The following is a 12337-nucleotide window of genomic DNA, read 5'->3' on the forward strand; positions in this document are numbered from 1 at the left end:
GTCAATTCTTATGACTTATTATTATTATTATAAAAAAGATAAAATGGTCCTTTTATTAGTCATGTACTTATCAAATCATTATACAATGACATATTTGAAGACAAATGTCATGAAAAGGATGGAAATATGGCTGTAGATATCAACACCATCAGCACCACAGGGGTAGCACCATGGGGTAGCACTGGGTAGCAACGGGGGAATCCAAACCGCACTGCTGAAACAGGAAACAGGAAACAGGAAACAAACGTCTACATTGGCGGGCAAAACGTGACGCTGACATCAGCAGAAAGCACAACGCTTGAGGAAGCAGGGAAAGATCCAAAGTCCTTGGAGCACCAACGAGCTACATGGAGGTCCAGTGACCACCAGTCCAGGGTGGACCCCGCCTCTCACCCTAAGTCAGCTGGGATAGGCTCCAGCACCCCCACCCTAGTGAGGATAAGCGGCACAGGAAGTGGATGGATGGGCGATAGGTTAGCATAGCTTACATCAGGATCAGAATAATCTCCCTCATTAAAAGCTGACTGCTAATTGGCAGACCTTGCGGCTGCATTTTATAATGTGTAGCGAAGCCTTTCTCCAACGCTGTCCTCCATAAGGAGGGTGGCTTCGTGGAGCTGCTATGATGTCCATGAGGAAGGACGTTGTGCCCTCATGATGTCATGAACAGTAGCAACTTCAAAAGCAAGCCTTTGAGCGCCTCAAAGCGCCACCATTGAGGTTTGAAGTGCTGATGACTTCCTGTTTGCGATGTATGGCGTAAGTAGCTCTGAATGGTTACAAAAGTGGTGCGACATAACGCGTTCTCCCGCAAACGTTTTTTTAGTTGGCAGTCTAGCGGTCGGCCTCACAGCAGTGGCGTCATTCGTCATATTTCATATCATAAAACACCAGATTGTTCTAGAAAAGGGACGGATGGGTTATTAGCTCCGTAAAACGTGAAGTATTGGAATATAATGCCATGCAGTTCTATAAAACTGCAAACAATTTCAGCCACCATTGGGCATTTTTTTATTTGTAAAAAAATAATTTTCTTTGATGGTGCTCCGTTTGCAATACTTAGTGTGAGTGACCTGGCCATAAAAACACTACCAATACTTAGTGTAAGGTAAGTGACCTGGCCATAAAAACACTACCAATACTTAGTGTGAGTGACCTGGCCATAAAAACACTACCAATACTTAGTGTAAGTGACCTGGCCATAAAAACACTACCAATACTTAGTGTAAGTGACCTGGCCATAAAAACACTACCAATACTTAGTGTAAGTGACCTGGCCATAAAAACACTACCAATACTTAGTGTAAGTGACCTGGCCATAAAAACACTACCAATACTTAGTGTAAGTGACCTGGCCATAAAAACACTACCAATACTTAGTGTGAGTGACCTGGCCATAAAAACACTACCAATACTTAGTGTAAGTGACCTGGCCATAAAAACACTACCAATACTTAGTGTAAGTGACCTGGCCATAAAAACACTACCAATACTTAGTGTAAGTGACCTGGCCATAAAAACACTACCAATACTTAGTGTAAGTGACCTGGCCATAAAAACACTACCAATACTTAGTGTAAGTGGCCTGGCCATAAAAACACTACCAATACTTAGTGTAAGTGACCTGGCCATAAAAACACTACCAATACTTAGTGTGAGTGACCTGGCCATAAAAACACTACCAATACTTAGTGTAAGTGACCTGGCCATAAAAACACTACCAATACTTAGTGTAAGTGACCTGGCCATAAAAACACTACCAATACTTAGTGTAAGTGACCTGGCCATAAAAACACTACCAATACTTAGTGTGAGTGACCTGGCCATAAAAACACTACCAATACTTTGTAAGTGACCTGGCCATAAAAACACTACCAATACTTAGTGTGAGTGACCTGGCCATAAAAACACTACCAATACTTAGTGTGAGTGACCTGGCCATAAAAACACTGCCTACTTGGTATCAGCCTAATAATGCCCCTGTTGGTTGGAATAGGCTTGCCGACCAGTGAAAGAGGCCGAACTTAGAATAATCAACACGGTACTGCGCATGTAAACACTGTCCATAAACAGTCTTTGGTCTTCCGTTTTTAGTCCGTGCCGTGAATGCACCGTGAGCACAGAAGCAGACTCGATGACGTCACTTGTCGTCTCCCGTGCTGCATTATTCCCCGTAAAAAACAGCGCCGTACTTCGGGCCATTAATTACGTGTGCTAGCGACCGTGGGGGTGTGCGCACGCACGTTTTTCCACTCGGCCGCAGAGGAGGGCGAAAGGCTGGCGGGGCGGAGAAGGAGACGACGACGACGGCAAGCCAGACGAGCAGCGCCGCTGTCAGGAAACACACGTCCACGCACGTCCACGCACGGCGAAGGGAGCCCGCGTAAGCAGCCGGACGAGGACGTCTCCGCCCGGTAACCTTTTATCGCTTTCATCGCCTTAACCGGGCGTCACAGAAAGGGCGCTCGTCACATTCAAAGGTGCTCTTTGGAAGGCTTCGTGTCGGAGTACAGTGATGGTTTGCCTTCAACGTCGTCCTGACGTGCTTTAAAGCTACTTTAAAGCTACTTTGGCGTCGTGCTAACGTTGTTTTGCTAGCATAAGCGGCTGTGTGCTTCGGGTTGAGACACGGTTGGCACTTAAAGGTGAGCTAGCTGTTTTCAACTCAAGTGACAGAAGTGCTGAAAAGCATTCATTTGTCGTACCGATTGCTTTGTAAAATGGCGCTACCGGGTGCTTTGGGGCAAGTTGTAGGGTGGAATTTGTCTGGGACTCAAGACGGATCGGATCGGTGGGCTGTTTCTGGGCTGCAGTGCGGTGGGCGTGGTCACGCAGAGGTGACACGGTGTGGGTCCTCTGGTCCCGCGGTCCCGCATCCTTGCATCCCCGGCTCTGGGCCTCTGGTCCCGCATCCTTGCATCCCCGGGGGTGATGGCTGACCTGGAGTCAGCAGACAAGCGTCTTGCTTGAGATGAAGGAAAGGCAAAAAGCCAAGGCCAGCATTGAGGGCCTTGCTGTGCATTCATCTGCTCCATGAATGTGTGTACAATGGCGGCGACACACAAGCACTTGTCTTTCTTTCCCATTCTCCGTGGGGCGGCTTTGCTGGAACGGGAATTCAATGGCGCCATTCAACACGTCCAGTTTCATTTCAAACCGTTCTTGCACTTTTTGTTCATAATCTGATGGGATGCAACATCTGCTTCACGGAATATAAATAAGGCAAGCAAGCTGCAAATTAAATATGCAAAAATAGTTAGCTATAATAATAATCCTGGAAAGTATTTCTGTTAAAGAGTGTAACAACAACACCTTTTCATCCTGCCCACTATCTTGCCGGCATCCAGTTCATGTCCTTCAAAAGCGATGTTCCTCAGGCCTTCCTGGTAGCCTGGCTAACGTCCTCTCTGTTGCATACGGTTTTCTCTTGCATGTGTCTTCATGTTCATGGGGATAGTTTGGTTTCTGTTTTTGCAGTATTTGAACGTTGGTGCCAATTTGCCCTGTTGCTCATCGTCCGTGCAATGAAAACATTTGCATGCTTGATTAAAAAAAATGTTTAGATGTTAAACTGCCCTGTGGATCTTGAGATAGCTAAAGATGATAGCTAACAGTCTGAAGGCAGGAGCAACGCTAATGCTTTAATTCATCATCCTAACGGCGCCGGAGCACATCACATAACAGTTGACTGTTCCACATGTCCCAAGTGGAGTAGAAAGAGGAAATGTGATCTGAATCCTACCTCTCGTGCTTGCCACACTTGCTATGCATTTGTTCACATCCTGTATTCCAAAGTACTCTAGCCTATTGTAAGAACCCAGGAAATGGGTAAGGCGATATAACCATATAGTGCCGTGATAGTCAAGGACAACCGCAATGATAAACCCGTTACACGAATGCTGCCTGACAGCGAGCGCTTCTTTCTAAAAGCTCCAAATTAGTCTCATTGGATGAACCACTTAATTATGAATCTTGATTGGCATTCATGTATGCTCGGAAGACAAAACTCTGGCAGAGGTCAAAACCACCCAGCTTTTAACATTGCACCCCTCAGCAGACATGTTTGTGCTAATCAAGGCACAGCTGATTTACTCTTTACTTATAGCTAATCTCATAACATGTTTTAATCCCATCTGCTCCCTGTTAAGAAGCCACAAAGAATGACTTAATAATCCTTGTTATGGACACATAGCTTAGCATAAAGGGGCATATACTGTATATAATGTACACAGATCTAGTGTATATATATATATATATATATAGCTCATCAGGACACACTGTTAGCACATTTACCCACTGATGACATCGCACCAGGACACACTGTCACAGCGCATTTACTCCCAAATGAGATTCACGTCACCAAACAAATGTCACATGTTATGAACGCAAAGCGTCTGGGAAGTGACCTGCATTGGCAAAAGCACCACATCACTCATTTGTGTGTGTTTGCAGAAGTAAACATGGCTGCAGTGTGAGCGCTAGCGATACCACTGATTTCATTTCCAAGCTGATAACGGGTAAAAAGTTGGACCGGTATCGGCCATCCCGTCTGGTTCTATGTGCAAAGTCACCTCGCGTGTTTGGTACATTTTTATTTGAAATCACAGCAGAAAGAACACAAGACATCATAGTCATTTGTTGACATATTTTACAAGGAAAAAATAGTGTTGTAATATGCCGTAATTTTAGCAGCATAAAGTGAAAGTTGCAATATGAGAAACTAGCAAAACAACTAAAGGTGTCATTTTTGGAACAATAGTTTGCAGGAAAAGTCCAGATATTGTTGTTGTAATAAAATAAGGGAAAATGCTGTCCTATTAGCAGTTGTTTTTAAAGATGTAATTCCAAATATTAAAGAAACAATAGTTTTTTTAAGTTTTAAAGGGTAAAAAGATTGTGCCATATTCTCGTGTTTGCATACAGGAAAACATTTGAGGACAGAAGGAATGGATGCCGCAGACAGGCCTCTTAAAAGCACTTTGGGGACCTGGATGTCAATCCAAATGTCCAGACCCCGCAACACGGTTTCCCGTTACAGTAGCTGGGATGGTACGCGGCAGCTGTCCGACGCTAGCGGCCATGCGGGGAGGACCGCCGTGTGTATGCTTGGCATGCAGGGGGGGGGTTGAGGGTGACGTGTCAAAAAGACAGCAGCCATGTAACCTCCACAAGCCTCTGGGGGCTGGTGAATGTGAGGGGCAGGGATGGCGGGGGCGGGCCCAGCTGTGTTGCACGCCGGCTAATGGCGCTCGGCACAGATGGCCGCTCGTCATCTGTTTGCTTCTAGCTTCTAGCACGTGTGTGTGCGTGTGTGCAGGCCACCAAGCCGCTTTCTAATGGAGCTTTTTAAAAATGAGATTGGATCCATCCCTGCAGCAGGGAGCTGGCTGCCACTCATCAGGGATGGAATATGTAACCATACGCAGATGAAGCCGGACCAATTTTGGACATGAATATCGCCGTGATTAGCTTTGTTGGGATTGTTTTGGCAGTCGTCTTTTATTTGGCCAGATTAAAGATCTTTTATCAGAGCTGCCTGGCTAAGATGGCAGCATTGATTTCTGACCAGACATTCCCAACACACGGTATTCAATCATTATTAAATCATATTAAATCATAAACATTCAATCAAAATAACAATCAACAGTTTCAACTATTTCTAAACGCTTCAAAACATCTAGAAGTCCTGCCGTGAAGGCACCGTCAAGGCTTGACGTTGAATCTTCCTCTGCCCAGTTCATCTGGTGCCTTCCCGAGTGCCTGCTGTATTTTCCACCAACAGCTTTGTCACAATGAAAATGAAAATGGGTGTAAAATACTTTGACTGTACATATAATATATATTGTTGTCCGAAGCTATGGCTGGATGCTGTTGCCATTTGTCTATACTGAATCCTGTTTCTATGCTGGAGATCCAGTTATTGATCAACTGCAGTCAAAACAAATCCATCCATTTTCTATACCACTTATCCTCACTAGGGCGGGGGTATGCTGGAGCCTATCCCAGCTGTCTTGGGGTGAGAGGCGGGGTCCAGCCAATCACAGGGCACATATAGACAAACCACATTCATAGCATTCTTCCCCTCCCCCCCCATCCTTTCTGGAAATGTTTACTGTTGTTTCACTCCGTTAGCGGTCCGTCACTGCCCCCCCCCCCTGATAACTATGCATTTCAGCATTGCGTTCACGGCACACTCCTCAACAAAGCAATTGACTAAAGTGCCTTGCTAAAGCTCTGGCCGCCACTGACTTGGTGTGGTATTGAACGGGGTGGCCTGCCACTCTTGATACCAGCACAAATCCTGGCACTGAATGCGGGGCTGAAAGCATCTTTCTCTGCTGCATAATGCATGCACCATGCGCCATGCACCATGCACCATGCGCACAAGGCCGCTGTGTCTGGACTGCTGTTCGCCCTGTGAGGAGCGCTTGTCACCAGTGACTGAACGTATTCTTCCTCCTGTTCTATGGTGCTACCATGCCCCCTTCCTCCCCCCATACCCATACTTCCTGTTTTGTCTGTGTGGGGGAGGAAGGCAAAGGTTAGCTTTAGTGCTGTCAGCTAACTAGCTAGCTGCTGCTTTACTGCCACACGTGATAAAGGTGCAGCGAGGAGGATACTGGTGATAGAACCCTCATTGGTCCCACCACTGGTTTGGATCCTGTGGGAATGGGATCATAAAGCATCATAAATGCTTGCTGACTGTATTTCCTAATCTACCTTTTATGGCCTGATTATTGTGCACGTTTGAAAGCAGCTTGATGAGCAACGCAAGACAACCTCGCTCCCCGGATGTCAGGGAAGCAATTCCCAAAATTCCTATACAAGCTCCAGACTCCCAAGCACAGACGTACTGCAGCTTTGACTTCCTGTGACATCATCACCTTCCATTTCAGTCGGAGCCAAATGGCGCTAGTTTGTATGCTTCTCTGCTCACCCCAGGTAGTGTTGTCTTCACATTGTTCTTTTGGGATGGGGGGGCACCTCAGACCACAACGGCTCCCCTTTTGATCCAGAGGCATGTGTCCCCGACCTCCGCTGCAAGCCCAAGATCCTGCCACGACGGCACAAACAGGGCCCTATAAATAGAGGCGGGGGAGGGGGGCGACTGCAGAATGGCAAGCATCCACACTAGATCACCCAGTCCCTTGGCAGCAACAGCAGCCGACCCGCGATCCTGCACACATGCCCCCCCCCCCCATCTCCCACCCTGAGCCTGCGGATAGCCTTGGTGCTCGGGGGCCCACTGGCCTTATGGACCAATCCATCCGTCCTTTTTCTATGTTGCTTATCATCACCGGGATTGCAGGGGTATGCTGGAGCCTATCCCAGCTGACTTTGCGCAACCAGCTCAGGCTGGCGACCAGTCCAGGGTGTACCCCACCTGTTTTTGAGGGGGCGTTAATAGGGTTTCTACTACCGTGTACTAGCGTCAGCTAAGTTGGGTCACGTAGTAACCGAGACCTTAAAACTGAGCTCCACTGAGCTTTATTTTGAAATCCCTGGGTGTCTAACCAAAGTCTCTCAAGCTAATGAGTGCGGTGGTCAGCTGACTCATGGAGTTTCCCTCTTTACCTCCTCTTCTTCTGCTCCAGCGTAATTTACCATGACAACCAAATCAGGCGCAGACTCTGAGGCCAGGCAGCAGCAGGAGGACCAGCCAGAGCAGCTTCCGCCCGCCGTGGGACACAGCACCCCGGCCAGGAAAGACCAGGTCAGCCTCTCTCTGTCCTTGGACGTGTTGAGTCGCGTCCCTTTTTCCTTCTCCATCAGTCTAATATAAAATGGAACCCAGCAGGACCGCCAGTACGTTGGCAAGTCACATGTCACGTAAGGCAGCCATAAGCAGACTTCACTCCCTCACTCACTCTCTCCATAACCAAACCGAGAAGGGACACGAGCACATTTGGAGAAGCACTCACGACGGCCCGCTTTCTATTTTTAGCTTGCAGACATGTGACAGAACTGGTGGTTTTGTTTAAGACAGAAGCATCTGACACTTGGGGAAGTGGAAGTGGTCAGGGATAGGGAACGCTGCCCGGCATGCATCTGTCAGTACAATGCACGGCTTCAGGGGCTTCAGGGGCCTCAGGGGCCTCAGGGGCCTCAGGGGCCTCAGGGGCCTCAGGGGCCTCAGGGGCCTCAGGGGCTTCAGGGCCTTCAGGGGCCTCAGGGGCCTCAGGGCCTTCAGGGCCTTCAGGGCCTTCAGGGCCTTCACACTTTCATGATCTTCACCTCTCAGGAGCAGCAGGAAGGAGACCAAGTGTCCCGCCAGTCGTCCACCAGTCTGTCCAGGTCTCCTTCAAAAGGAGCCAAGAAGGCGAAGATCATGCAATGTAAAGTGACACTGCTGGACGGCTCCGACTTCACCTTCGATGTGGAGGTAAGACTCGCTAGTCTCGCTGGTCTGGGAGGGTTTCAGCTCTCCAAATCCCCTGACCAGAGGTGGTCCTACAGAGGCTTTGGTGGTGTTGGCTGACACAAACATCTGACTGGGAAAACAAGCATTTGTCACTGGACATCACAACCAATACCAGTCAACCAGTTACCAGCTGGTGGAGCATCTGAACAGTTTTTAGAAGATGATCTGTCAGGGCTGTCCAGACTTTTTCCATTGAGGGCCACATAGTGACTGAACGTAAAAATGAAAGGATGCAAGGGCCACTTTGATATTTGATATGAATGTATACTATATAGGGCTGGGGGATATGTCCATATTTTTGAAATATCCATATCTCTGTTATCCGATATCAAAAACAAGCATGTCGTTTGTATCGATATAGACTGGATTTGACGCGTTTCAAGACGGTATAAAGGTCTTCAAAGACACCATCAAACATGTTTACCGTCTGTCGTCATGGGAACGTGAGATGGAAGCGCTAACGGCGCTAGCACGGCTGCAGAGGCTACCGTGAGTGCAGCATGATTGCACTGAGGATTCAACATTAGATTGAACTTTTTTTTTATTCAGAAAAGAGAATATACTATTTTATTTTAATAAAACTTACATATATTTGACTTTTGTCTAAATTCAGTTCATGGAAAAAATATGGACGTATATGAATGAATATTCTACCTAAGTATATGAGGGTATGACTTTGGTCCATTTGGCCCAGCCCTAATACTAAAAGACGTTACGGTATATATTCCAAGAAAGGAATTCATCTCAGCCTTGGGATATAGGTGAAAAAACGTATTATTTGTCTTAGCCCAAAAAGTAGCGGAATTATTGTACTTTAAATGCATTGCACATCATTTCATCCTCATCTTGGAAACGCCGTCCTACCAGCCTTTAGTGTTATTGTTATGATGACATCTTAGCTAGTAAGCTTCTTAATAAACTCTACTATTTCCCATTTCAGCATTTCTACTTATTTTGTTCTACTTTGCCAACACCAAAGTTGGATTGCATTGGGAAAGTCTCCGTGTGGGTGTCAGGGCGTTTGGGTTCAAGTGTTGAGCGCCGCTGTCACAGCAAAGCCTCGCTAGCCTGTCAAGACTCGGCTAATCCCCTTGGACACGTCCCGCCAGGGTTGGTCCTCCCCGTCCTCCCGGCGGCTCTTATGATGAGCTCATAACAACACCCCTGTTAGCAAGCGCTAACAAATGATCTTGGATGAACGACGAGTGCCTGCCGGTCAACTTGATGTTGGTCATGCTCTGTCCTCCAGAAACGGGTCAAGAGCCACGTTCTCTTTGACAAAGTGTGCGATCACCTCAACCTGCTGGAGAAGGACTACTTTGGCATCACGTACAGAGATGTGGAGAATCAGAAGGTAGCTTTACAGAGCGTTGCAGGTGGATTTATGCACATGATTCATTTCCATATGGTTGCTTCTATCTTTGCTAGAACTGGCTGGACCCTTCCAAGGACCTCAAAAAGCAGATCAGGAGTAAGTATCTTGAATTAATGACGGCTCATTCTACAATCATTTACATTGAAATCCAACCTGTCTTGCTGTTTCTCAGCTTTGCCCTGGAATTTTGCCTTCAATGTGAAGTTTTACCCCCCCGACCCCTCACAGCTGACAGAAGACATCACCAGGTGGGCTCTTTCTTTCATCCAATGAGGAAGCAGGTGGTGAAGATGGTAGATCATCCACCCCCTTAGGTACTACCTGTGCCTGCAATTGAGAGACGACGTGGTTTCGGGCCGCCTGCCTTGTTCCTTCGCCACACACACTGTCCTGGGCTCGTACACGGTGCAGTCGGAACTGGGTGACTACGACCCAGAGGAGCTGGCCAGCGACTACATCAGCGAGCTGCGCTTCGCACCCAACCAGACCAAAGAGCTGGAGGAGAAGGTCATGGAGCTCCACAAGACCTACAAGTCAGTGAAAGCTACAGAGGTGTTCTTCTGGTGTATATTTAGTAAGTGGTAGTATTTAGTTGTGGTAGTATTTAGTTGTGGTAGTAGTGAAAGATATCCCATGGCTGGACTTCCGTTATTCCATTTATTGTACAGGGGAAAAACATGGAAACCTGACCTTCTTCTCATGCCTTTCATTTCCTCCATTGACTGTCAAGTGACCTCAACACACACAACGCACATCCTGTGGGGCTACAAAATAAGGGCATCACAAAGAAAAAAAAGTTCAAAATCCCAGCACAAATTGTTCTGTAATCATGACAAATGATTAAAATGATTAATCCTACCCTAAAAGTATTTAGCACACCCATTTAGTCCAATTTGATCTTTTATAGATAGACTTTTATTCAATTCCAGAAATTCATCTTTTTCATTGAAAAAAATGAATATTCATAGAAATAGAATATTATAATAGAAATAATAATATTCATAGATTGGAGCTTTAGGACAAGATAAAAGGTACGTAGGATATAAAATCACCTTGTGTCTTTTATGTGAACATACTGAATGATGTTTGTGTCGTATTGATTGATTGATTGTTCCTTTTGTGGTCCAATCAGGGGGATGACGCCAGCAGAAGCTGAAATCCATTTCCTGGAGAATGCCAAGAAGCTGTCCATGTACGGCGTTGATCTTCACCATGCCAAGGTAACAGTCCAGCATACGGTTTGCCGGCAGTGGTCATGTGGCACAGTACAACTCTAGCTGGTGGTGCGTTCACAAACCTATTCAATACCTATTCAGGGTAAATACATGTTTCCTACTAGAAAGCTTTACTGAGTGGTACTTCCTGGAACTCAGCTGTCAATCCCATAAATGTTTATGAAAGGTCACTTGTGATGCGTGTACATGCCTTTCCATCCATCCATCCATCCATTTTCCTCTGCTTATCCGGGTCCGGGTCGCGGGGGCAGCAGTCTCAGTGACGGCGGCCACGGCTCTATGGCTACGATGCCACGCCTCATTGCCGCCATGCTCCACTTTGGCTGCTGTCCATCAGACGACATGTGAATCCGAGAGGATATTGCGTTGGCAGATTAGAGATTCATCAAGATGAGGACCGGGAATACTTTTGGAGTGTCTGATGATCCTGTTGATGTAGGATAAGGAATAATGCAGCACGTCAGACCAGCTTCCCTCTTTTGTCTCCTCTCTCACTAAATGCAAAGTTGGTAGGCTTGGCTCATGCCGAGGCACAGGTAAGCGGCTGCCGTGTGTGTGTGTGTGTGTGTGTGTGTGTGTGTGTGTGCGTGTGTGTGTGTGAATGTGCATGGTCACTGCACACTCTCCAACATCCCACTTCCTTAAGAGCGGTATAGTTCCCGCTTTGGATGGGCTCTTCCCTCGCAGATTGCTTTCAACTGATGTCTTGTTTTGGTGACGAGCTTGACGTCATCCAGACTTAACGTCTCGCTTCCGAGCCCCTGGCATACGTAGGTAGAAGAAGCCTCGCCACACCACCTGCCGCTTCAGCCTGATAGCTTCTGGTCTGCTTCTAGTCTGAGGTTTGCGTTGTCATTCTGTGCCTGTGTCGTCCTCAGGACTCTGAGGGTGTGGAGATCATGCTGGGGGTGTGCGCCAGTGGCCTCCTCATCTACAGGGACAGGCTGCGCATCAACAGGTTCGCCTGGCCCAAAATCCTCAAGATCTCCTACAAGAGGAACAACTTCTACATCAAAATCCGGCCTGGCGAGGTAAGCAACCGTATGAAATGGGAAAAGCACGATACATTATCCAAAAGTGTTGCACCTTTTTAAGTGACTCTAACGCCACTTTTTTGGGGTGGCGGCTTCAAGTTTGAGCAGTTTGAAAGCACCATCGGCTTCAAGCTTCCAAACCACCGTGCAGCCAAGCGGCTGTGGAAGGTTTGTGTGGAGCACCACACCTTCTTCAGGTAAGACTGAAGAAGCAGCTTTGAACCCGCTCGTTCCTTCTTGAATTCTTGGCTTTGACCGTGTATGCTGGAAG

At 47.1% G+C, this 12337-nt stretch overlaps 1 protein-coding gene across 18 annotated transcripts in view; it reads left to right on the forward strand.

Moving 5' to 3' along the window:
• epb41l3b (erythrocyte membrane protein band 4.1-like 3b) overlaps positions 1-12337 on the forward strand; it is a 29783-nt gene that overhangs the window by 4587 nt on the left and 12859 nt on the right. For 3 of the 18 annotated variants that reach the window (XM_058061548.2, XM_078789093.1, XM_058061552.2), the window contains exons 1-11: positions 2136-2414; positions 7596-7714; positions 8243-8383; positions 9672-9776; positions 9851-9893; positions 9970-10045; positions 10112-10330; positions 10930-11017; positions 11539-11568; positions 11911-12063; positions 12166-12263. In XM_058061548.2, the coding sequence (XP_057917531.2) occupies positions 7607-7714; positions 8243-8383; positions 9672-9776; positions 9851-9893; positions 9970-10045; positions 10112-10330; positions 10930-11017; positions 11539-11568; positions 11911-12063; positions 12166-12263 (1061 nt within the window). In that variant the 5' untranslated portion in view covers positions 2136-2414; positions 7596-7606. Of the gene's footprint in view, positions 1-2134; positions 2415-7595; positions 7715-8242; positions 8384-9671; positions 9777-9850; positions 9894-9969; positions 10046-10111; positions 10331-10929; positions 11018-11538; positions 11569-11910; positions 12064-12165; positions 12264-12337 lie in introns of those variants that run through there. The other 15 variants (XM_058061546.2, XM_058061554.2, XM_058061564.2 and 12 more) reach the window with 11 other exon arrangements.

The sequence above is a fragment of the Doryrhamphus excisus genome, linkage group LG2 (genome assembly GCF_037039965.1).
Source record: "Doryrhamphus excisus strain RoL-2023G ecotype Guam linkage group LG2, RoL_Dexc_Guam_v1.1, whole genome shotgun sequence".
In the NCBI taxonomy this organism is placed as follows: domain Eukaryota; kingdom Metazoa; phylum Chordata; class Actinopteri; order Syngnathiformes; family Syngnathidae; genus Doryrhamphus; species Doryrhamphus excisus.